Below are 25,571 nucleotides of genomic sequence, written 5' to 3' on the forward strand. Positions count from 1 at the left end.
GTGTGGTTCCAGGCTAAGTGGGCTTTGCTCAGTGTGGTTCCGGGCTAAGTGGGCTTTGCTCAGTGTGGTTCCGGGCTAAGTGGGCTTTACTCAGTGTGGTTCCAGGCTAAGTGGCATTTACTCAGTGTGGTTCCAGGCTAAATGGGCTTTGCTCAGTGTGGTTCCAGGCTAAGTGTGCATTTGCTCAGTGTGGTTCCAGGCTAAGTGGCCTTTGCTCAGTGTGGTTCCAGGCTAAGTGGCCTTTTCTCAGTGTGGTTCCAGGCTAAGTGGCCTTTTCTCAGTGTGGTTCCAGGCTAAGTGGCCTTTTCTCAGTGTGGTTCCAGGCTAAGTGGGCTTTACTCAGTGTGGTTCCAGGCTAGGTGGGCTTTACTCAGTGTGGTTCCAGGCTAGGTGGGCTTTACTCAGTGTGGTTCCAGGCTAGGTGGTATTTGCTCAGTGTGGTTCCAGGCTAGGTGGTATTTGCTCAGTGTGGTTCCAGGCTAGGTGGTATTTGCTCAGTGTGGTTCCAGACTAAGAGGGATATACGTCTTCCTGACCTGTAGGAGGCGCTCCTGCTCCTCCTGCCACTTCTCCTGCCTCCTCCTCTCTTCCTCAGGGTCCCAGGACCAACTGGAGGGGGAGGTGCTGAGGGACGGCACCTGGAGCTGGAGGACATCCCAGAATATTACCCTTCACACACACACACCCCCCCCCTCCCCCAATACTCAGTCACAACACACCCTTAAGGGCCAGTGTTCCCCCATATTGTTCCTATGACTTACATCAGATATCGCCGACGCCGATCCTCCTAACAGAGAGAGACAGAGAGAGGGGAGGGGGGGGAGAGGGGAGGGGGGGGGAGAGAGAGAGGGGAGAAAGCGTGTGTGTTAACAGCCGGCCAATGTTAGAATAAATGTTGCCCAAATCGGGCTCACTTATAATATCACCACATTTATCATCATTTTATTTATGATTTAATCAGAGAGCACTGCAAACCAAGCGCCCAATAGAGCCTTCTGGATGAATCAGAGCACTGCAAACCAAGCGCCCAATAGAGCCTTCTGGATGAATCAGAGAACACTGCAAACCAAGCGCCCAATAGAGCCTTCTGGATGAATCAGAGAACACTGCAAACCAAGGACCCAATAGAGCCTTCTGGATGAATCAGAGAGCACTGCAAACCAAGCGCCCAATAGAGCCTTCTGGATGAATCAGAGCACTGCAAACCAAGCGCCCAATAGAGCCTTCTGGATGAATCAGAGAGCACTGCAAACCAAGCGCCCAATAGAGCCTTCTGGATGAATCAGAGAACACTGCAAACCAAGCGCCCAATAGAGCCTTCTGGATGAATCAGAGCACTGCAAACCAAGCGCCCAATAGAGCCTTCTGGATGAATCAGAGAACACTGCAAACCAAGCGCCCAATAGAGCCTTCTGGGTGAATCAGAGAACACTGCAAACCAAGGACCCAATAGAGCCTTCTGGGTGAATCAGAGAGCACTGCAAACCAAGCGCCCAATAGAGCCTTCTGGATGAATCAGAGAGCACTGCAAACCAAGGGCCCAATAGAGCCTTCTGGATGAATCAGAGCACTGCAAACCAATGACCCAATAGAGCCTTCTGGATGAATCAGAGCACTGCAAACCAAGGGCCCAATAGAGCCTTCTGGATGAATCAGAGAGCACTGCAAACCAAGGGCCCAATAGAGCCTTCTGAATGATTTCAAACCACAGCTCCAATCAGCTGACATTCACACACACTGACTAGGTAGTAATCAACGAATCACAGAGCTGCTTGGGAGTGATGGTCCAGATACTGGAATGTTGTTGCTTCAACTTCAGAGCACTGCACACACACACCATAGAGCTGACTCCTGGTGAGGCTGAACACACACACACTCACCACACAGGTAGACCATAGAGCTGACTCCTAGTGAGGCTGAGGGGAAAGAACTGCATTATGACACTGCCAGCTACAGGGACAGACTGGGGTAACCCCGGGACAGACTGGGGTAACCCCGGGACAGACTGGGGTAACCCCGGGACAGACTGGGGTAACCCCGGGACAGACTGGGGTAACCCCGGGACAGACTGGGGTAACCCCGGGACAGACTGGGGTAACCCCGGGACAGACTGGGGTAACCCCGGGACAGACTGGGGTAACCCCGGGACAGACTGGGGTAACCCCGGGACAGACTGGGGTAACCCAGACTGGGGTACAGACTGGGGTAACCCCGGGACAGACTGGGGTAACCCCGGGACAGACTGGGGTAACCCCGGGACAGGCTGGGGTAACCCCGGGACAGGCTGGGGTAACCCCGGGACAGGCTGGGGTAACCCCGGGACAGGCTGGGGTAACCCCGGGACAGGCTGGGGTAACCCCGGGACAGGCTGGGGTAACCCCGGGACAGGCTGGGTAACCAGGACAGGCTGGGTAACCCGGGACAGACTGGGTAACCAGGGACAGACTGGGTAACCAGGGACAGACTGGGTAACCAGGGACAGACTGGGTAACCAGGAGAGGTCCCGTCTCCAGCTATAGATAAGGTCTATGTGACCAACAAAACCATCTTTGTATTCCCAGTCATGTGAAATCCATCGATTAGGGCCTAATGAATTTGATTTCCTTAAACTAAAATCATTTGCGTTTATATTTGAGTTAAATATATATATGAGCAGCAGATTCGAGGACAAACAAGCAAATCGACCGAGCTGATTTAATCTACAAAGCAAATGCATAAATGTCTTAATGACTAATGGAATATAAACCAACAAGCCCCAGCCAACAACAGAGCCTGGCGACAGACATTAACATTGACTGTTTACCTTCCTGATTAAAGAACTCTGCTCTCCTTTTCTGGGTTTTCAAAACAATCAGATCATGTTCTACACAGAGGGGAAACAGGAAGTGTGATAGAGAAGAGGAAGTGAGAGAGTAACTGAGTTTCCGTAGAGTAACAACCAGGAAACTGAAAAAAAAAAATAAATCTTCAGTCATTTCAAAGATACATTAGTCTTCAAAGTATTCATACTCCTGGACTTATTCCACATGTTGTTGTGTTACAGCCTGATGCAGTCTTCAAAGTATTCATACTCCTGGACTTATTCCACATGTTGTTGTGTTACAGCCTGATGCATAGTCTTCAAAGTATTCATACTCCTGGACTTATTCCACATTTTGTTGTGTTACAGCCTGAATTCAAAAATTGACTAAATAGATCACACACACACAACCCCATAATGACAGTGTTTTTAGAAATGTTTGTAAATGTAATGTAGAAATCTAATGTCCGTAAGTATTCACACCCCTGAGTCAATGCATGTTAGAGAGTCACCTTTGGCAGCGATTACAGCTGTGAGTCTGAGATTTACACAATTCGATTTCATAATATACATGTACATTATTATATTAATATACATTATTATATTAATATACATTATTATATTAATATACATTATTATATTAATATACATTATTATATTAATATACATTATTATATTAATATATATGTACATTATTTAAATTCCAGCTGGTTGTTGATCATTTAAATATATATATATGTACATTATTTAAATTCAAGCTGGTTGTTGATCATTTAAATATATATATATGTACATTATTTAAATTCAAGCTGGTTGTTGATCATTGCTGGACAATCATTTAAATATATATATATATATTCCAGCTGATTGAAGTCAAAACTTTAAGCTAGTCCGGAACATTCCGTTTTGGTAAGCAACTCCAGTCAACATTTGGCCTTAGGTTATCGTCATGTGGGAAACTTGTTCCTCTCCCAGTGTCTGGTGGAAGCAGACGATCAGCTGTCCCTCTCGGATTTTGCCTGTGCTTAAATAAAGCCCTTGCTGATGACAAGCATACCCATAACATGATGCAGCCCCCTCTATGCTTGAACATATGGAGAGCAGAAGTCTGATGTGTCCCAAACATAACTTTGTATTCAGGACAATAAATTCATTATTTGTCGTCACATTTGTGTTGCACGTTTTAGATTATTTTTTTATTCTATACAGACTTCCTTCTCTTCACTCCGTCATTTACTGTAGGTTAGTATTGTGGAGTAACAACCACGTTGATCCATCCTCAGTTGTCTCCTATCACAGCCATTAACCTCACCATTGGCCTCATGGTGGAATCCCTGAGCGGTTTCCTTCCTCTTCGGCAACTGAGTTAGGAAGGACGCCTGTATCTCTGTAGTGACTGGGTGTATTGATACACTGAGTTAGGAAGGACTCCTGTATATTTGTAGTGACGGTGTATTGATACACTGAGTTAGGAAGGACGCCTGTATCTTTGTAGTGACTGGGTGTATTGATACACCATCTAAAGTGTAATGAATAACTTCACTTTCCTCAAAGGGATATTCAATGTCTACGTTTTATTTATTTTTACCAATAGGTGCCCTTTTTGCGAGGCATTGGAAAACCTCCCTGGTCTTTGTGGTTGAATCTGTGTTTGAAATGTACTGTTTAACCGAGGGACCTTACAGATAATTGTAAGTGTGAGGTACAGAGAGGTGATTTATGCATGTTTAAAAACACTATAGTCGCACATAGTGAGAGAATATCTTTCCTCCTGAACGTATTTAGGCCATAACAAAAGGATTGAATAGTTATGACCAAAGTCACTTCAGCAATTCATTTATTTTATGAATTTCAAAAACAAAAAAAATCTCAAAACATAATTACACCGACATTATGGGGTGTTGTGTAAGGCCAGTGACATAAAACCTCTATTTTAAATTCAGACTCACAACATGTGGACCAAGTCAAGGGGTGTGAATACTTCCTGAAGTCACTGTCAAGTCCCAGTCCTTTCATTCATTACCTTTACTTCTGACAGTCAGTAGATCGTCCTGAAAACCTCCCTTCCTGAAGTCACTGTCAAGTCCCAGTCCATTCATTCATTACCTTTACTTCTGACAGTCAGTAGATCGTCCTGAAAACCTCCCTTCCTGAAGTCACTGTCAAGTCCCAGTCCTTTCATTCATTACCTTTACTTCTGACAGTCAGTAGATCGTCCTGAAAACCTCCCTTCCTGAAGTCACTGTCAAGTCCCAGTCCTTTCATTCATTACCTTTACTTCTGACAGTCAGTAGATCGTCCTGAAAACCTCCCTTCCTGAAGTCACTGTCAAGTCCCAGTCCATTCATTCATTACCTTTACTTCTGACAGTCAGTGGATCGTCCTGAAAACCTCCCTTCCTGAAGTCACTGTCAAGTCCCAGTCCATTCATTCATTACCTTTACTTCTGACAGTCAGTGGATCGTCCTGAAAACCTCCCTTCCTGAAGTCACTGTCAAGTCCCAGTCCATTCATTCATTACCTTTACTTCTGACAGTCAGTAGATCGTCCTGAAAACCTCCCTTCCTGCTCTTAGAGGTCAGCACCTAAGAACGGAAAAAACACGACGAGATTTACATTCGTTTGTAACCTGTTTCCTTCATCACTCAAATCATGTCAGTAAGTAGGTTAGAGATGTCAATACTGATCGTATGAAGAAAGAAGAAAAAAAAAAGTGTCACATTGACCTCTTGTCCGTTGGCCAGTTTCACCATCGTTGCATCTCCACTGGTATCAGTTGGACCTGTAAGTGTCAGAACACCACTGGTCAGATGGATGATCGAGGCCCGGTCCCACAGGGCCTCTGACCCAGTCCGTCACAACACGGGCCCAGGTCCCTAAGGGCCTCTGACCCAGTCCGTCACAACACAGGCCCCGGTCCCTAAGGGCCTCTGACCCAGTCCGTCACAGCCCGGTCCCACAGGGCCTCTGACCCAGTCCGTCACAGCCCGGTCCCACAGGGCCTCTGACCCAGTCCGTCACAACACAGGCCCCGGTCCCACAAGGCCTCTGACCCAGTCCGTCACAACACAGGCCCCGGTCCCACAAGGCCTCTGACCCAGTCCGTCACAACACAGGCCCCGGTCCCACAGGGCCTCTGACCCAGTCCGTCACAACACGGGCCCAGGTCCCTAAGGGCCTCTGACCCAGTCCGTCACAACACGGGCCCAGGTCCCTAAGGGCCTCTGACCCAGTCCGTCACAACACGGGCCCAGGTCCCTAAGGGCCTCTGACCCAGTCCGTCACAACACAGGCCCCGGTCCCTAAGGGCCTCTGACCCAGTCCGTCACAACACAGGCCCGGTCCCACAAAGGATTTACAAACATTGATTCACAAAATCAGTAGACACACTACAGGACGGCAAGTGGTGAGGGACAGACAGACAGGGACACTACAAGAAGGCAAGTGACAAACAGAGCTCCCAGCAGGCCAGGGGGGGGACAAACAGAGCTCCCAGCAGGCCAGGGGGGGAAGTGGTGAGGGACAAACAGAGCTCCCAGCAGGTCAGGGGGGAGTGGTGAGGGACAAACAGAGCTCCCAGCAGGTCAGGGGGGAGTGGTGAGGGACAAACAGAGCTCCCAGCAGGTCAGGGGGGAGTCTCTTTCACACACCGTTGTTACCATAGCGCTGTACATCCATGGTGAGACTGCCTTTCTGCAGGGCAGAGGTCATCATGCCCTTCCACTGGCTGTGGCTCATCTCTGCCACCCTGTGCCCACCAACAGACACTATCTCATCACCTGCACGGAGCTGGCACAACTCTGCAGGACTACCTGGAGGGAGAGGAGAGGCTTTCACTATGTTGCGGCAAGCTACAGGCCAACAGGAGCTACAGGACAGCAGGAGAGAGAGAGAGAGAGGAGCTACAGGACAGCAGGAGAGAGAGAGAGAGAGAGGAGCTACAGGACAGCAGGAGAGAGAGAGAGAGAGAGAGGAGCTACAGGACAGCAGGAGAGAGAGAGAGAGCAGGACAGCAGGAGAGAGAGAGAGAGAGAGGAGCTACAGGACAGCAGGAGAGAGAGAGAGAGAGAGAGGAGCTACAGGACAGCAGGAGAGAGAGAGAGAGAGAGAGGAGCTACAGGACAGCAGGAGAGAGAGAGAGGAGCTACAGGACAGCAGGAGAGAGAGAGAGGAGCTACAGGACAGCAGTAGAGAGAGAGAGGAGCTACAGGACAGCAGGAGAGAGAGAGGAGCTACAGGACAGCAGGAGAGAGAGAGGAGCTACAGGACAGCAGGAGAGAGAGAGGAGCTACAGGACAGCAGGAGAGAGAGAGGAGCTACAGGACAGCAGGAGAGAGAGAGGAGCTACAGGACAGCAGGAGAGAGAGAGGAGCTACAGGACAGCAGGAGAGAGAGAGGAGCTACAGGACAGCAGGAGAGAGAGAGGAGCTACAGGACAGCAGGAGAGAGAGAGGAGCTACAGGACAGCAGGAGAGAGAGAGGAGCTACAGGACAGCACGACAGCAGTAGATGGTATTTCCAGTCACACCTGACCCAGAGGAACAGTGTAAGGTTATAGATCTCCTGATTACAGATATCCAGAGTGGCTCTGACTAGGTCTCTGTTGCAGGGTAAGTCCCACCTCTCACAGGTCTGTTTCATGAATATTCATGAATATTCATGAATATCTCCCTGTACTGTAGGTAATGGACATCGGAGGAACAACCATTATGTCATTACTAACGACCCAGCCACGGTCAATTCAACCGTTTCTAGCACCAAGACACCTTTAGACTAAAACATATTCCCCCCCCCCCAAAAAAGATAAATATTTATCTGTTTGTTCAAACTTCTATTCGTCCATTTCTTACTACCTACATTTCTGTTGACATCTTACCTAATTTGGTAAGCTCTTATTGGATCACAGCAACACGGTACACAGGACATAGGTGTCCCCATCCATCCCTGAAGGAGGGGAGTGGTGGAGTCGACTCTCACCTGGTTGGATGCCTCCGACTCTCGCTCCTGTCGAGTCCCAGTGAGTGTTGAAACCAAAGTGTGGTCGACTGTTAATCTTCAAGGTGAGACTCACTCTGTCACTGTGACGTACCTGAGGAGGAGACAAAAGGTGAAGGTGACACCTGGAGATTCGATGTTCCACGAAACCAGACCCACAACCCGGCACACACAGGTTCAACCCTGCACACACACACACACAGGTTCAAAGTCCCACAATAGAGGAGTGCCAATATTGCTACTCAATGGCTTCAATACAGAACCCCAGTCAGCCAGCTCTGGTTTATACACATCGTTGTAGTACTCCAAGATGGCTACTCAATGGCTTCAATACAGAACCCCAGTCAGCCAGCTATGGTTTATACACATCGTTGTAGTACTCCAAGATGGCGTAGCAGTCAGACGTCTTTGTCTCGTCACCTGTAGACATCTTTGTTTCCTTCGTAAATATTTTTTTTTTACCTCAATTTTAACATACTCTACTGAAACCCACCTCACCCAATGTGAATGGATCTACTATTTTCTATAGTTTAGAACCGGAACCCACAACAGACGCTAGCCAGCTAACTAGTTACTAGCTAGTAGTCAGTTAGCTGATGACAGCTAGCAGTGGCTAACCTCAGCCCGGTTAACTACTGCCAATCTGCACAGCGCGATTCAACCCAGAGCATATCGGGGACCGCTTCATCTCTACCACATCTCCGGATTCCTACCGCAAGCTCTGAACCTTTTCATCTGGATTATCGCAGCTAGCTAGCTAGCTGCTATCCGAATGGCTAATCCAGGCTAACGCCTCTGTCCGGAAGCAAACACCAGTTAGCCTAGCCTCGTGCTACGCCCATGTCCCAGCTAACTAGCTGCTATCCGAATGGCTAATCTAGGCTAGCGTCTCTGTCCGGAAGCAAACACCAGTTAGCCTAGCCTCGTGTTACGCCCATGTCCCAGCTAACTAGCTGCTATCCGAATGGCTAATCCAGGCTAGCGTCTCTGTCCGGAAGCAAACACCAGTTAGCCTAGCCTCGTGCTACACCCATGTCCCAGCTAACTAGCTGCTATCCGAATGGCTACTCCAGGCTAGCGTCTCTGTCCGGAAGCAAACACCAGTTAGCCTAGCCTCGTGTTACGCCCATGTCCCAGCTAACTAGCTGCTATCCGAATGGCTAATCCAGGCTAGCGTCTCTGTCCGGAAGCAAACACCAGTTAGCCTAGCCTCGTGCTACGCCCATGTCCCAGCTAACTAGCTGCTATCCGAATGGCTAATCCAGGCTAACGTCTCTGTCCGGAAGCAAACACCAGTTAGCCTAGCCTCGTGCTACGCCCATGTCCCAGCTAACTAGCTGCTATCCGAATGGCTAATCCAGGCTAACGTCTCTGTCCGGAAGCAAACACCAGTTAGCCTAGCCTCGTGCTACGCCCATGTCCCAGCTAACTAGCTGCTATCCGAATGGCTACTCCAGGCTAGCGTCTCTGTCCGGAAGCTAACACCAGTTAGCCTAGCCTCGTGCTACGCCCCGGCTAGCTGAAGATCTGTCAATTTCCCCATTGCCGTTTTAGTTAGTGATTGTTGTCTTATTTCACTGTAGAGCCTCCAGCCCTGCTCGATACATCTTAGCTATCCCTTTTGTTCCATCTCCCACACGAGGTGAACTCACCTTTCTTAAAAATGGTGTCTCTAGAGACAAAACCTCACTCAATGCCTAGGTTTACCTCCACTGTATTCACATCCTTGAACATCCTTGGCTGTACATTATGCCTTGAATCTATTCTTCAGCTACAGCCCCTAGCTACACTCCCATTCCCCAGGTGCTCTCATCTGTTGACTTCTGAACACACTAGACGACCAGTTCTTATAGCCTTTAGCCGTACCCTTATCCTCCTCTAGTGATGTAGAGGTTAACCCAGGCCCTACAGCCCCTAGCTCCACTCCCATTCCCCAGGTGCTCTCATCTGTTGACTTCTGTAACCGTAATAGCCTTCGGTTCATGCATGTTAACATCAGAAGCCTCCTCCCTAAGTTTGTTTTATTCGCTGCTTCAGCACACTGATGTTCTAGCCGTGTCAACCCTGGCTTAGGAGGACAAAAACCCTGAAATTTACATCCCTAACTATAACAACATTTTCCAACAAGATAGAACTGCCAAAGGGGGCGGAGTTGCAATCTACTGCAGATATAGCCTAGAGTTCTGTCATGCTATCCAGGTCTGTGCCCAAACAATTCAAGCTTCTACTTTTAAAAGCGCCACCTTTTCAGAAACAAGTCTCTCACCGTTGCTGCTTGCTATATAGAACACCTTCTGCTGTGCTCTGGACACCAGAGTGAATTGATTTCCCCCATCCATCTTCAGAGCTCGTACTGTTAGGTGACCTAAACTGGGACATGCTTAACACCCCCGGCCATCCTGTAATCTAGATACCCTCAATCTTACACAAATTATCAATTAACCTACAAGGTGCAACACCAAATCCGTAAACACGGGCACCCTCATAGATATCCTGACCAACCTGCTCTAAATATTTCTCTACTGTCTTCAACCAAGGATCTCAGTGACCACTGCCTTATTGCCTGCGTCCGTAATGGGTCAGCGGTCAAACGACCTCCACTCATCACTGTCAAACGCTCCCTGAAACACTTCTGCGAGCAGCTTTTTCTAATCGACCTGGCCCGGGTCTCCTGTAAGGATATTGACCTCAACCCGTCAGTAGAGGATACCTGGTTATTCTTTAAAAATACTTTCCTCACCAACTTAAATAAGCATGCTCCATTCAAAAAATGTAAAACTAGGAACAGATATAGCCCTTGGTTCACTCCAGACCTGACTGCTCTTGACCAGCACAAAAACATCCTGTGGCGTACTGCATTAGCATCGAATAGCCCCCGCGAGACGCAACTTTTCAGGGAAGTTAGGAACCAATATACACAGGCAGTTAGGAAAGCAAAGGCTAGCTTTTATCAGAAATTAGCATCCTGTAGCACAAACTCTGAAAAAGTTCAGGGGAACCTAAAATCCATGCAGCTGCCCACTGCACTGAGGCTAGGAAACACTGACACCACCGATAACACTACGATAGAGAATTTCAATAAGCATTTTTCTACGGCTGGTCATGCTTTCCACCTGGCTACCCCATAGCGGTCAGCAGCTCTGCATCCCCCACAGCAACCTGCCCAAGCCTCCCCATTTCCCCTTCACCCAAAAACCCGGATGTTCTGAAAGAGCTGCAAAATCTGGACCCCTACAATTCAGCCGGGCTAGACAATCTAGCCCCTCTCTTTCTAAAATTATCCGCCGCAATTGTTGCAACCCCTATTACTAGCCTGTTCAACCCCTCTTTCATATAGTCAAGAGATCCAAAAGACTGGAAAACTCCAGCGGTCTTCCCCCTCCTCAAAGGGGGAGACACTGAAGACCGAAACTGATACAGACCTATATCCATCCTACCCTGCCTCTCGAAGGTCTTTGAAAGCCAAGTAACAAAACAGATCAACTATTTAGAATCCCACCGTACCTTCTCCGCTATGCAATCTGGTTTCAGAGCTGGTCACAGGTGCACCTCAGCCACGCGCAAGGGCCTAAATGATAACCACCATCGATAAGAGAACTGTGTAGCCGAATTCATTGACCTGGCCAAGGCTTTTGACTATGTCAATCACCACATCCTCATCGGCAGACTCAACAGCCTTGATTCTCAAATGACTGCCTCGCCTGGTTCACCAACTACTTCTCTGATAGAGTTCAGTGTGTAAAATCGGAGGGTCTGTTGTCCGGACCTCTGGCAGTCTGCCTCAGGGTTCAATTATCGGGCAGACTATTTTCTCTGTATATATCAATGATGTCGCTCTTGCTGCTGGTGATTCTCTGATCCACCTCTTACGCAGACGACACCATTCTGTATACCTCTGGCCCTTCGTTGGACACTGTGTTAACTAACCTCCAGACGAGCTTCAATGACATACAACTCTCCTTCCGTGGACTCCAACTGCTCTTAAATGCAAGTAAAACTAAATGCATGCTCTTCAACCGATCACTGCCCGCCCGTCTAGCATCACTACTCTAGACGGTTCTGACTTAGAATATGTCTACAAATATATGTCTACCAAATACCAACTACAAATACCTAGATGTCTGGTTAGACTAAACTCTCCTTCTAGATTCACATTAAACATCTTAAACATCTCCAATCCAAAATTAAATCTAGAACTGGCTTCCTATATCGCAACAAAGCCTCTTTCACTCATGCTGCAAAACATACCCTCGTACAACTGACTATCCTACCGATCCTTGACTTCGGCGATGTCATTTACAAAAGTCTCCAACACTCTACTCAGCACATTGGATGCAGTCTTCACAATGCCATCCGTTTTGTCACCAAAGCCCCATATACTACACACCACTGCGACCTGTACGCTCTCGTTGGCAGGCCCTCGCTACATATTTGTCACCAAACCCACTTGCTCCAGGTCATCTATAAGTCTCTGCTAGGTAAAGCCCCTCCTCATCTCAGCTCACTGGTCAACATAGCAGCACCCACTCGTAGCACGAGCTCCAGCAGGTATATCTCACTGGTCATCCCCAAAGCCAATTCCTCCTTTAGCCGCCTTTCCTTCCAATGACTGGAACGAACTGCAAAAAAAAAAATCATTGAAGCTGGAGACTCGTATCTCCCTCTCTAACTTTAAGCATCAGCTGTCAGAGCAGCTTACAGATCACTGCACCTCTACAGGACACAGCCAATCTGTAAATAGCCCAACCAACTATCTCATCCCCAAATTGTTATTATGCTCCTTTGCACCCCAGTATCTCTACTTGCACATTTATCTTCTGCAACATGTACCACTCCAGTGTAATTGCTAGATTGTAATCCTACCTCATGTGCCGACTTTCCTATTGTGTTTGTATCGCACTGCTTTGCTTTATCTTGACCAGGTCGCAGTTGTAAATGAGAACTTGTTCTCAACTAACCTACCTGGTTAAATAAAGGTGTTCTCAACTGGCCGACCTGGGTTAAATAAAGGTGTTCTCAACTAGCCTACCTGGTTAAATAAAGGTGTTCTCAACTAGCCTACCTGGTTAAATAAAGGTGTTCTCAACTGGCCGACCTGGGTTAAATAAAGGTGTTCTCAACTAGCCTACCTGGTTAAATAAAGGTGTTCTCAACTAGCCTACCTGGTTAAATAAAGGTGTTCTCAACTAGCCTACCTGGTTAAATAAAGGTGTTCTCAACTGGCCGACCTGGGTTAAATAAAGGTGTTCTCAACTAGCCTACCTGGTTAAATAAAGGTGTTCTCAACTGGCCGACCTGGGTTAAATAAAGGTGTTCTCAACTAGCCTACCTGGTTAAATAAAGGTGTTCTCAACTAGCCTACCTGGTTAAATAAAGGTGTTCTCAACTAGCCTACCTGGTTAAATAAAGGTGTTCTCAACTAGCCTACCTGGTTAAATAAAGGAGTTCTCAACTAGCCTACCTGGTTAAATAAAGGTGTTCTCAACTAGCCTACCTGGTTAAATAAAGGTGTTCTCAACTGGCCGACCTGGGTTAAATAAAGGTGTTCTCAACTAGCCTACCTGGTTAAATAAAGGTGTTCTCAACTGGCCGACCTGGGTTAAATAAAGGTGTTCTCAACTAGCCTACCTGGTTAAATAAAGGTGTTCTCAACTGGCCGACCTGGGTTAAATAAAGGTGTTCTCAACTAGCCTACCTGGTTAAATAAAGGTGTTCTCAACTGGCCGACCTGGGTTAAATAAAGGTGTTCTCAACTAGCCTACCTGGTTAAATAAAGGTGTTCTCAACTGGCCGACCTGGGTTAAATAAAGGTGTTCTCAACTAGCCTACCTGGTTAAATAAAGGTGTTCTCAACTGGCCTACCTGGTTAAATAAAGGTGTTCTCAACTAGCCTACCTGGTTAAATAAAGGAGTTCTCAACTAGCCTACCTGGTTAAATAAAGGTGTTCTCAACTAGCCTACCTGGTTAAATAAAGGTGTTCTCAACTGGCCGACCTGGGTTAAATAAAGGTGTTCTCAACTAGCCTACCTGGTTAAATAAAGGTGTTCTCAACTGGCCGACCTGGGTTAAATAAAGGTGTTCTCAACTGGCCGACCTGGTTAAATAAAGGTGTAATAAACAGTTGGGTAGAACGCTGGCCTTAGTTATGAGAGTCCAGGTACAGATGATGTGTTTCACAAGGTGTTGAGCTCACCTGTGCAGAGCCATTCTGTCTGACTGAGACAGGAAGGCTGGGCAGGAGAGAAGGGGGTAAGGGTCCCTTCTGGCTGGGTTTGGGGTGGGTGGCAGGTCCAGGAACCACACTGGTCTTCAGGATGGAGGGCTGGGTCTGACTCCCACCCTCCTCTACTTCCTGGTTCACACTGCTCCGATTGGCTGTGGCCCAGGGCTGAGCCCTGACAGCAACCTCTGAGATCGTGACCATTTTCTGGGGGCGGGTGGGAGCAGTCTTCTCCAACTGTAGGTAGAAGACAGGGCAGAGTTTTACAGGGTCAGTCGTACGATAGGTGTTTTACAGTATAGGGAATAGGCTGCCGCCCCAGCGCTCTAACCACTAGGCTACCTGCCGCCCCTACACTCTAACCACTAGGCTACCTGCCGCCCCTACACTCTAACCACTAGGCTACCTGCCGCCCCTACACTCTAACCACTAGGCTACCTGCCGCCCTACACTCTAACCACTAGGCTACCTGCCGCCTCTACACTCTAACCACTAGGCTACCTGCCGCCCTACACTCTAACCACTAGGCTACCTGCCGCCCTACACTCTAACCACTAGGCTACCTGCCGCCCTACACTCTAACCACTAGGCTACCTGCCGCCCCTACACTCTAACCACTAGGCTACCTGCCGCCCCTACACTCTAACCACTAGGCTACCTGCCGCCCCTACACTCTAACCACTAGGCTACCTGCCGCCCCTACACTCTAACCACTAGGCTACCTGCCGCCCCTACACTCTAACCACTAGGCTACCTGCCGCCCCTACACTCTAACCACTAGGCTACCTGCCGCCCCTACACTAACCACTAGGCTACCTGCCGCCCCTACACTAACCACTAGGCTACCTGCCGCCCCTACACTCTAACCACTAGGCTACCTGCCGCCCCTACACTCTAACCACTAGGCTACCTGCCGCCCCTACACTCTAACCACTAGGCTACCTGCCGCCTCTACACTAACCACTAGGCTACCTGCCGCCCTCTATAGGGAATAGGGTGCCATTGGGCCTCAGGCTGGGCAGTGAGTCAGCCAGCAGTCTCCTGTTATACTATTGCATCATTCATAGGAGATGGAAGAGGATCAGGAAGCACACGGTAACAAGACCACACACATCTCCCTCCACATACTACCAATGAGAACTACAAGTACCAAGACCACCTCTCCCTCCACATACTACCAAGGAGAACTACAAGTACCAAGACCACCCACACCTCTCCCTCCACATACTACCAATGAGAACTACAAGTACCAAGACCACCCACACCTCTCCCTCATACATACTACCAATGAGAACTACAAGTACCAAGACCACCCACACCTCTCCCCCCACATACTACCAAGGAGAACTACAAGTACCAAGACCACCTCTCCCTTCACATACTACCAAGGAGAACTACAAGTACCAAGACCACCTCTCCCTCCACATACTACAAGTACCAAGACCACCCACACACACACACACACACACACACACCTCCTTCCACATACTACCAAGGAGAACTACAAGTACCAAGACCACCTCTCCCTCCACATACTACCAAGGAGAACTACAAGTACCAAGACCACCTCTCCCTCCACATACTACCAATGAGAACTACAAGTACCAAGACCACCCACACCTCTCCCTCATACATACTACAAGTACCAAGACCACCTCCCTCCACATACTACCAAGGAGAACTACAAGTACCAAGACCACCCACACCTCTCCCTCCACATACTACCAGGGAGAACTACAAGTACCAAGACCACCTCTCCCTCCACATACTACCAAGGAGAACTACAAGTACCAAGACCACCTCTCCCTCCACATACTACCAATGAGAACTACAAGCACCAAGACCACCCACACCTCTCCCTCATACATACTACAAGTACCAAGACCACCTCTCCCTCCACATACTACCAAGGAGAACTACAAGTACCAAGACCACCTCTCCCTCCACATACTACCAGGGAGAACTACAAGTACCAAGACCACATTGAAAGGAGGCAGTAGTATTTAGATACACAGACAGTGAACACAGGAGCATCCAATCACAAGAGATGTAGTGTACAACTGAATAATACTGAAACGCACTGTACAAATGAAGGGGGCATTAGTCAGAGACAGAGGAAGGGGGGACAGAGGGAGGGGGACAGAGGTACTGAAACACTGTACAAATGAAGGGGGCATTAGTCACAGAGACAGAGGGAGGGGGGACAGAGGGAGAGACGGGGGGGACAGAGGGAGAGACAGTTGGGGGACAGAGGTACTGAAACACACTGTACAAATGAAGGGGCATTAGTCACAGAGACAGAGGGAGGGGGGACAGAGGTACTGAAACACACTGTACAAATGAAGGGGGCATTAGTCACAGAGACAGAGGGAGGGGGACAGAGGTACTGAAACACACTGTACAAATGAAGGGGCATTAGTCACAGAGACAGAGGGAGAGACGGGGGGACAGAGGGAGAGACGGGGGGACAGAGGTACTGAAACACACTGTACAAATGAAGGGGCATTAGTCACAGAGACAGAGGGAGGACAGAGGTACTGAAACACACTGTACAAATGAAGGGGGCATTAGTCACAGAGACAGAGGGAGGGGGGACAGAGGTACTGAAACACTGTACAAATGAAGGGGGCATTAGTCACAGAGACAGACGGAGGGGGACAGAGGTACTGAAACACTGTACAAATGAAGGGGGCATTAGTCACAGAGACAGAGGGAGGGGGGACAGAGGTACTGAAACACTGTACAAATGAAGGGGGCATTAGTCAGAGACAGAGTGAGAGACAGAGGGAGGGGGGACAGAAGTACTGAAACACACTGTACAAATGAAGGGGGCATTAGTCAGAGACAGAGGGGGGGGGGACAGAGGTACTGAAACACTGTACAAATGAAGGGGGCATTATTCACAGAGACAGGGGGACAGAGGTACTGAAACACTGTACAAATGAAGGGGGCATTAGTCACAGAGACAGAGGGAGGGGGACAGAGGGAGAGACGGGGGGACAGAGGGAGAGACGGGAGGGAGGGGGGACAGAGGGAGATACGGGGGGACAGAGGGAGAGACAGGGGGGGACAGAGGGAGAGACAGGGGGGGACAGAGGTACTGAAACGCACTGTACAAATGAAGGGGCATTAGTCACAGAGACAGAGGGAGGGGGGGACAGAGGGACTCAAACACTGTACAAATGAAGGGGCATTAGTCACAGAGACAGAGGGAGGGGGACAGAGGGAGAGACGGGGGGGACAGAGGGAGAGACGGGAGGGAGGGGGACAGAGGGAGATACGGGAGGGAGGGGGGACAGAGGGAGATACGGGGGGACAGAGGGAGAGACGGGGGGACAGAGGGAGAGACAGGGGGACAGAGGGAGAGACAGGGGGGGACAGAGGGAGGGGGACAGAGGGAGGGAGAGACAGAGGGAGGGGGGACAGAGGGAGGGGGGACAGAGGGAGGGAGAGACAGGGGGGACAGAGGGAGGGGGGACAGGGGGACAGAGGGAGGGGGGACAGATGGAGAGACAGAGGGACAGAGGGAGAGACGGGGGGGACAGAGGGAGAGACAGGGGTGGGACAGAGGTACTGAAACACACTGTACAAATGAAGGGGGCATTAGTCACAGAGACAGAGGGAGGGGGGACAGGGGAACAGAGGGAGGGGGGACAGAGGTACTGAAACACTGTACAAATGAAGGGGGCATTAGTCACAGAGACAGAGGAGAGACGGGGGGACAGAGGTACTGAAACACACTGTACAAATGAAGGGGGCATTAGTCACAGAGACAGAGGGAGGACAGAGGGAGAGACAGGGGGGGGACAGAGGGAGAGACAGAGGGAGGGGGACAGAGGTACTGAAACACACTGTACAAATGAAGGGGGCATTAGTCACAGAGACAGAGGGAGGGGGGACAGAGGACTGAAATACTGTACAAATGAAGGGGGCATTAGTCACAGAGACAGAGGGAGGGGGGCAGAGGTACTGAAACACTGTACAAATGAAGGGGGCATTAGTCACAGAGACAGGGGGACAGAGGTACTGAAACACTGTACAAATGAAGGGGGCATTAGTCACAGAGACAGGGGGCAGAGGTACTGAAACACTGTACAAATGAAGGGGGCATTAGTCACAGAGACAGAGGGAGGGGGGACAGAGGTACTGAAACACACTGTACAAATGAAGGGGCATTAGTCACAGAGACAGAGGGAGGGGGACAGAGGTACTCCACTGTACAAATGAAGGGGGCTTAGTCACAGAGACAGAGGGAGGGGGGGACAGAGGTACTGAAACACTGTACAAATGAAGGGGGCAAGTCACAGAGACAGAGGGAGGACAGAAGTACTGAAACACACTGTACAAATGAAGGGGGCTAGTCAGAGACAGAGGGGGGAACAGAGGTACTGAAACACTGTACAAATGAAGGGGGCATTAGTCACAGAGACAGAGGGACTGAAACACTGTACAAATGAAGGGGGCATTAGTCAGAGATAGAGGGAGAGACAGGGGGGACAGAGGGAGAGACGGGGGACAGAGGGAGAGACAGGGGGGACAGAGGGAGAGACAGGGAGGGGGGACAGAGGTACTGAAACACACTGTACAAATGAAGGGGGCATTAGTCAGAGATAGAGGGAGAGACAGGGGGGACAGAGGGAGAGACAGGGGGGACCAGGGAGAGACAGGGGGACAGAGGGGAGACAGGGGGGACAGAGGAGAACAGGGGAGGGGACAGAGGGAGAGACAGGGGGGACAGAGGGAGAGACAGGGGGACAGAGGGAGAGACAGGGGGGGACAGAGGGAGAGACAGGGGGGGACAGAGTGAGAGACAGGGGGGATAGAGGGAGAGACAGGGGGACAGAGGAGAGACAGGGGGAAGAGGGAGGGGGACAGGGGGACAGAGGGAGGGGGGACAGAGGTACTGAAACACTGTACAAATGAAGGGGGCATTAGTCACAGAGACAGAGAGGGGGACAGGGAGAGACGGGGAGGGGGACAGAGGGAGAGACAGGGGGACAGAGGGAGAGACAATCACAAGAGAGGGAGAGACGGGGGGGACAGAGGGAGAGACGGGGGGACAGAGGGAGAGACGGGGGGACAGAGGGAGAGACACAGAGGAGAGACAAACAGAGGGAGAGGCATTAGGGACAGAGGGAGAGACACAGAGGGGAGAGGGGGGGGACAGAGGTACTGAAACACACTGTACAAATGAAGGGGGCATTAGTCACAGAGACAGAGGGAGGGGGACAGAGGGAGAGACAGGGGGGACAGAGGGAGAGACAGAGGGAGGGGGGACAGAGGTACTGAAACACTGTACAAATGAAGGGGCATTAGTCACAGAGACAGAGGGAGGGACAGAGGTACTGGGGGACAGAGGTACTGAAACACTGTACAAATGAAGGGGGCATTAGTCACAGAGACAGAGGGAGGGGGACAGAGGTACTGAAACACTGTACAAATGAAGGGGGCATTAGTCACAGAGACAGAGGGAGGGGACAGAGGGAAACACTGTACAAATGAAGGGGGCATTAGTCACAGAGACAGAGGAGGGGGACAGAGGTACTGAAACACTGTACAAATGAAGGGGGCATTAGTCAGAGACAGAGGAGGGGGGGACAGAGGGAGAGACAGGGGGACAGAGGGAGAGACAGAGGGAGGGGGGACAGAGGTACTGAAACACACTGTACAAATGAAGGGGGCATTAGTCACAGAGACAGAGGGAGGGGGGACAGAGGTACTGAAACACTGTACAAATGAAGGGGGCATTAGTCAGAGACAGAGTGAGAGACAGAGGGAGGGGGGACAGAAGTACTGAAACACACTGTACAAATGAAGGGGGCATTATTCACAGAGACAGGGGGACAGAGGTACTGAAACACTGTACAAATGAAGGGGCATTAGTCACAGAGACAGAGGGAGGGGGACAGAGGGAGAGACGGGGGGACAGAGGGAGAGACGGGAGGAGGGGGACAGAGGGAGATCACAGAGGGAGAGACAGAGGGGGACAGAGGGAGAGACAGGGGGACAGAGGGAGAGACAGAGGGGACAGAGGAGAGACAGGGGGGGACAGAGGTACTGAAACGCACTGTACAAATGAAGGGGGCATTAGTCACAGAGACAGAGGGGGACAGAGGGACTGAAACACTGTACAAATGAAGGGGGCATTAGTCACAGAGACAGAGGGAGGGGGACAGAGGGAGGACGGGGGGACAGAGGGAGAGACAGAGGGAGGGGGACAGAGGGAGAGACGGGGGGACAGAGGGGAGACAGGGGGACAGAGGGGGACAGAGGGAGAGACAGGGGACAGAGGGAGAGACAGGGGGGACAGAGGGGGACAGAGGGAGAGACAGGGGGAGGGGGGACAGAGGGAGGGGGGACAGAGGGACAGGGGACAGGGGGAGGGACAGGGGACAGAGGGAGAGAGACAGGGGGACAGAGGGAGGGGGACAGAGGGACAGAGGGAGGGGGACAGATGGAGAGACAGAGGGACAGAGGGAGAGACACAGAGGGAGAGACAGGGGGACAGAGGTACTGAAACACACTGTACAAATGAAGGGGCATTAGTCACAGAGACAGAGGGAGGGGGGACAGGGGAACAGAGGGAGGGACAGAGGGAAACACTGTACAAATGAAGGGGCATTAGTCACAGAGACAGGGGAGAGACGGGGGGGACAGAGGTACTGAAACACACTGTACAAATGAAGGGGGCATTAGTCACAGAGACAGAGGAGGACAGAGGGAGAGACAGGGGGGACAGAGGGAGAGACAGAGGGAGGGGGGACAGAGGTACTGAAACACACTGTACAAATGAAGGGGGATTAGTCACAGAGACAGAGGGAGGGGGGACAGAGGGAAACACTGTACAAATGAGGGGGCATTAGTCACAGAGACAGAGAGGGGGGAGGTACTGAAACACTGTACAAATGAAGGGGGCATTAGTCACAGAGACAGGGGGGACAGAGGGAAACACTGTACAAATGAAGGGGCATTAGTCACAGAGACAGGGGGGAGAGGTACTGAAACACTGTACAAATGAAGGGGGCATTAGGAGAGACAGAGGGAGGGGGACAGAGGTACTGAAACACACTGGAAGGGACAGTCACAGAGACAGAGGGAGGGGGGGGACAGAGGTACTGAAACACACTGTACAAATGAAGGGGCATTAGTCACAGAGACAGAGGGGGGACAGAGGGACTGAAACACTGTACAAATGAAGGGGGCATTAGACAGAGACAGAGGGAGGGGGACAGAGGGAGAGACGGGGGACAGAGGACTGAAACACGCTGAAATGAAGGGGGGTCACAGAGGACAGAGGGAGGGGGGACAGAGGTACTGAAACACAGTACAACAGAAGGGGGCATTAGAGAGACAGAGGGAGGGGGGACAGAGGGAGAGACAGGGGGAGGGGGACAGAGGTACTGAAACACACTGTACAAATGAAGGGGCATTAGTCACAGAGACAGAGGGAGGGGGGACAGAGGTACTGAAACACAGAAGGGGGCATTAGTCTCAGAGACAGAGGGGGACAGGGACAGAAACACTAGAAACGGGGGGAGGGACAGAGGGAGAGACAGGGGGGGGACAGAGGGAGAAACACTGTACAAATGAAGGGGGATTAGTCAGAGGGACAGAGCGAGGGGGGACAGAGGGAGAGACAGGGGAGGGGGGACAGAGGGAGAGACAGGGAGGGGGGGACAGAGGAGAGACAGGAGGGGGACAGAGGAGAGACAGGGGGGGGGACAGAGGGAGAGACAGGGAGGGGGGACAGAGGAGAGACAGGGGAGGGGACAGAGGGAGACAGGGGGAGGGACAGAGGGAGAGACAAGGGGGGACAGGGGAGAGACAAAGAAAGGACAGAGGGAGAGACAGAGGAGGGGGACAGAGGGAGAGACAGAGGAAGGGGGACAGAGGAGAAACACACTGAGATGGAAGGAGGGATTAGTCACAGAGACAGAGGGAGGGGGGGACAGGACAGAAACAGAGAATGAAGGGGGATTAGAGGGAGAGAGGGGGGAGGGACAGAGGTAGAAACACACTGGGGAAGGGGGCATTAGGGAGAGACAGGGGAGGGGGGACAGAGGTACTGAAACACACTGTACAAAATGAAGGGACAGAGACAGAGGGAGAGACGGGGGGAGAGACAGAGGGAGAGACTGGGGGAGGACAGGGGAGAGACGGGGGGAGGGACAGAGGGAGAGACGGGGGAGGGACAGAGGGAGAGACGGGGGAGGGACAGAGGGAGAGACGGGGGGAGAGACAGGGGAGAGGGGGGGAGACAGAGGGAGAGACGGGGGGAGGGGAGGGGAGAGACAGGGGAGGGAAAGAGGGGAGACGGGGGGAGGGAAAGAGGGAGAGACGGGGGGGAGGGGGACAGAGGGGGAGACAGAGGGGGAGGGACAGAGGGGGGGACAGAGGGAGGAGGGGGGACAGAGGGAGAGACGGGGGGGGACAGAGGGAGAGAGGGGGGGGACAGAGGGAGAGAGGGGGGAGACAGAGGAGAGAGGGGGGGGACAGAGGGAGAGGGGGACAGAGGGAGAGACGGGGGGGACAGAGGGAGAGAGACGGGGACAGAGAGGGACAGAGGGGAGACGGGGGAGAGGACAGAGGGAGAGACGGGGGGACAGAGGCATTCCTCACATTGTAGAGCCTGGGTAGTGAGGACACTCTGGAGGACTTGGCTCCAAACGGTCGGGGGGTGAAGCCGGCAGAGAGGCAGGACGAAGAGCCCTCAGACCGGCGATATCCCCTGGGGAGAGAGGCAGATGCCCCTCTTCCTCTTCCTCCCAGACCCCTGGAGCTGTACCTGTAGAGGGAAAGCTCCTGCTGTTGGGGAGCTGAGACATGACCCGAGGCTCCCACCGAGGTCAGGGACTCTACAGTGGAGATGAGGGCGTGTTCTGGGATGTCCATGGAGGCACAGGAGCCGATACCGCTGGTCAGGTTAGAGCCGGTACCGCTGGTCAGGTTAGAGCCGGATCCGCTGGTCAGGTTAGAGTCGGTACCGCTGGCTAGGTTAGAGCCGGATCCGCTGGTCAGGTTGGAGCCGGTTCCGCTGGTCAGGTTGGAGCCGGTACCGCTGGCTAGGTTAGAGCCGGTACCGCTGGCTAGGTTAGAGCCGGTACCGCTGGCTAGGTTAGAGCCGGTACCGCTGGCTAGGTTAGAGCCGGTACCGCTGGCTAGGTTAGAGCCGGTACCGCTGGCTAGGTTAGAGCCGGTACCGCTGGCCAGGTTAGAGCCGGTACCGCTGGCCAGGTTAGAGCCGGTACCGCTGGCCAGGTTAGAGCCGGTTCCGCTGGCCAGGTTAGAGCCGGTTCCGCTGGCCAGGTTAGAGCCGGTTCCGCTGGCTAGGTTAGAGCCGGTTCCGCTGGCCAGGTTAGAGCCGGTTCCGCTGGCTAGGTTAGAGCCGGTTCCGCTGGCTAGGTTAGAGCCGGTTCCGCTGGTCAGGTTAGAGACGGTACCGCTGGTTAGGTTAGAGCCGGTACCGCTCACCGGGTCAGAGGTAGTTAGAGAAGAACTGGTACCAATAGTAAGACTGGAGCTAGATCCAGGGAGGGTCGTCGGGATCCCGTTTGAGAGCAAGGAGACGTTGTGGTCTCGTCCAGTGGAGATGAAGAGAGCTGGGCTAGAGATGGTCTGGGAGGAGATGGGAGACGCAGAGTTGGGGAAAGTGACTAATCCTCCAGCTCCGTCTGGCTCCACCGGTGTGTGACTCCTCCCCCCTAGGACGAGGGGCTCTGATTGGGGCACGGCTCCGGGTCCCTGGAGGGTCACGCTGGGGGCGGTGAAGGGTTCCGACGCTACGGGGCTGTAGGGTGACTCCACGGAGGAGCTGAGGGCCAGTGGAGCTCTGGTGTGGGGTCGTAGCACCAGGGAACCCTCACTTACTGAGGTGGGGGCTCTGGTGTGGGGTCGGAACACCAGGGAACCCTCCTTGAACGAGGTGGGCGGAGAGACCTTGTGGCCATTGCTGCATAGGGACTCCTCATCCTCTTCCCTGTGATACCAGATGAAGAGAGGAAACATATGAATAGCACACCAGAATGGGCAAGCAGACACACTACTATAAAGTTATTTAAGTCAGTCTTCCATGTCCGTTCCCTTACCTGTCCTCTTGCAGACTCTTGAATGTCCCGACTGTACCGACCCCTGCGTTGGCCATCAGGACGATGTTGTCCCTCTCCTGCATCTTCCTCCGCAGGTCACAGTTAGACCTGTGCCGCCGGAGCTTCCACTTGGTCAGGTCCTGACAGGAGGTAGGGGGGGGAGACACTTAAAACAAGATTAATCACGACAAAGACAAGAACTGCTGTTGAATTCATTTGTAGCGGCAACAATTAACCCAGTGAAGACCTCCAGGGGAGTTCTACCGGTCAGGATGGGACAGGTGGGTAGTTCTACCGTTCAGGATGGTACAGGTGGGTATTTCTACCGGTCAGGATGGTACAGGTGGGTAGTTCTACCGGTCAGGATGGTACAGGAGGGTAGTTCTACCGGTCAGGATGGTACAGGAGGGTAGTTCTACCGGTCAGGATGGTACAGGAGGGTAGTTCTACCGGTCAGGATGGTACAGGAGGGTAGTTCTACCGGTCAGGATGGTACAGGAGGGTAGTTCTACCGGTCAGGATGGTACAGGAGGGTAGTTCTACCGGTCAGGATGGTACAGGTGGGTAGTTCTACCGGTCAGGATGGTACAGGTGGGTAGTTCTACCGGTCAGGATGGTACAGGTAGGATGGTACAGGTGGGTAGTTCTACCGGTCAGGATGGTACAGGTAATGGATGCATGTGTGTGTGGACTAACGTTGTGCCACTTTGCCTCACTCTCGTGGACCCGGGCTCTGACCATCTGCAGCTGGTCTTGGCTCACGGCGCTGGGGCTCAGCTCCATGCCACCCTCAGAAACCTGGCGCACCACTTGCGTGGGCGACGGGAACCGCCTGATGTCATTCAATGATTTGCTCCTGTTGTCATGAAGAGAGCAAAGGAGACGAGAGAGAAGTGAAAGACGAGCGAGAGAGAACACTGCAGATTGATGATCAGGATGTCATCGTATATTACGTTGTCCAACATTCCACCAAGCCAGCAGACTGCGCCGCGCCAAGCCAGCAGACTGCGCCGCGCCAAGCCAGCAGACTGCGCCGCGCCAAGCCAGCAGACTGCGCCGCGCCAACCAGCAGACTGCGCCGCGCTGCCAGCAGACTGCGCCGCGCCAAGCCAGCAGACTGCGCTCGCGCTGCCAGCAGACTGCGCCGCGCCAAGCCAGCAGACTGCGCCGCGCTGCCAGCAGACTGCGCCGCGCTGGGCCAGCAGACTGCGCCGCGCCAAGCCAGCAGACTGCGCCGCGCTGCCAGCAGACTGCGCCGCGCCAAGCCAGCAGACTGCGCCGCGCCAAGCCAGCAGACTGCGTCGGCGCGCCAAGCCAGCAGACTGCGCCGCGCCAAGCCAGCAGACTGCGCCGCGCCAAGCCAGCAGACTGCGCTCGCGCCAAGCCAGCAGACTGCGCCGCGCCAAGCCAGCAGACTGCGCCGCGCCAAGCCAGCAGACTGCGCCGCGCCAAGCCAGCAGACTGCGCCGC

The 25,571-nt window shown here is 52.1% G+C and overlaps 1 protein-coding gene across 1 annotated transcript in view; it reads right to left on the reverse strand.

The window, feature by feature from the left end:
* Positions 1–24,981, reverse strand: part of LOC124028346 (LIM domain only protein 7-like) — a gene marked incomplete at its 3' end in the record, with an annotated part of 36,877 nt that extends 11,896 nt beyond the window's left edge. Inside the window, exons 1-11 of the mRNA XM_046340451.1 lie at positions 24,798–24,981; positions 24,102–24,241; positions 22,636–23,992; positions 13,990–14,253; positions 7,778–7,889; positions 6,451–6,612; positions 5,527–5,582; positions 5,322–5,385; positions 2,804–2,863; positions 762–787; positions 537–644 (exon numbers count right to left, since the gene is read on the reverse strand). Coding sequence (XP_046196407.1) covers positions 537–644; positions 762–787; positions 2,804–2,863; positions 5,322–5,385; positions 5,527–5,582; positions 6,451–6,612; positions 7,778–7,889; positions 13,990–14,253; positions 22,636–23,992; positions 24,102–24,241; positions 24,798–24,884 — 2,436 coding nt within the window. The remainder of the gene's footprint in view (positions 1–536; positions 645–761; positions 788–2,803; positions 2,864–5,321; positions 5,386–5,526; positions 5,583–6,450; positions 6,613–7,777; positions 7,890–13,989; positions 14,254–22,635; positions 23,993–24,101; positions 24,242–24,797) is intronic.
* Positions 24,982–25,571: the final 590 nt, after the last annotated feature.

The sequence above is a fragment of the Oncorhynchus gorbuscha genome, unplaced genomic scaffold (assembly GCF_021184085.1).
Source record: "Oncorhynchus gorbuscha isolate QuinsamMale2020 ecotype Even-year unplaced genomic scaffold, OgorEven_v1.0 Un_scaffold_4065, whole genome shotgun sequence".
Classification (NCBI taxonomy): domain Eukaryota; kingdom Metazoa; phylum Chordata; class Actinopteri; order Salmoniformes; family Salmonidae; genus Oncorhynchus; species Oncorhynchus gorbuscha.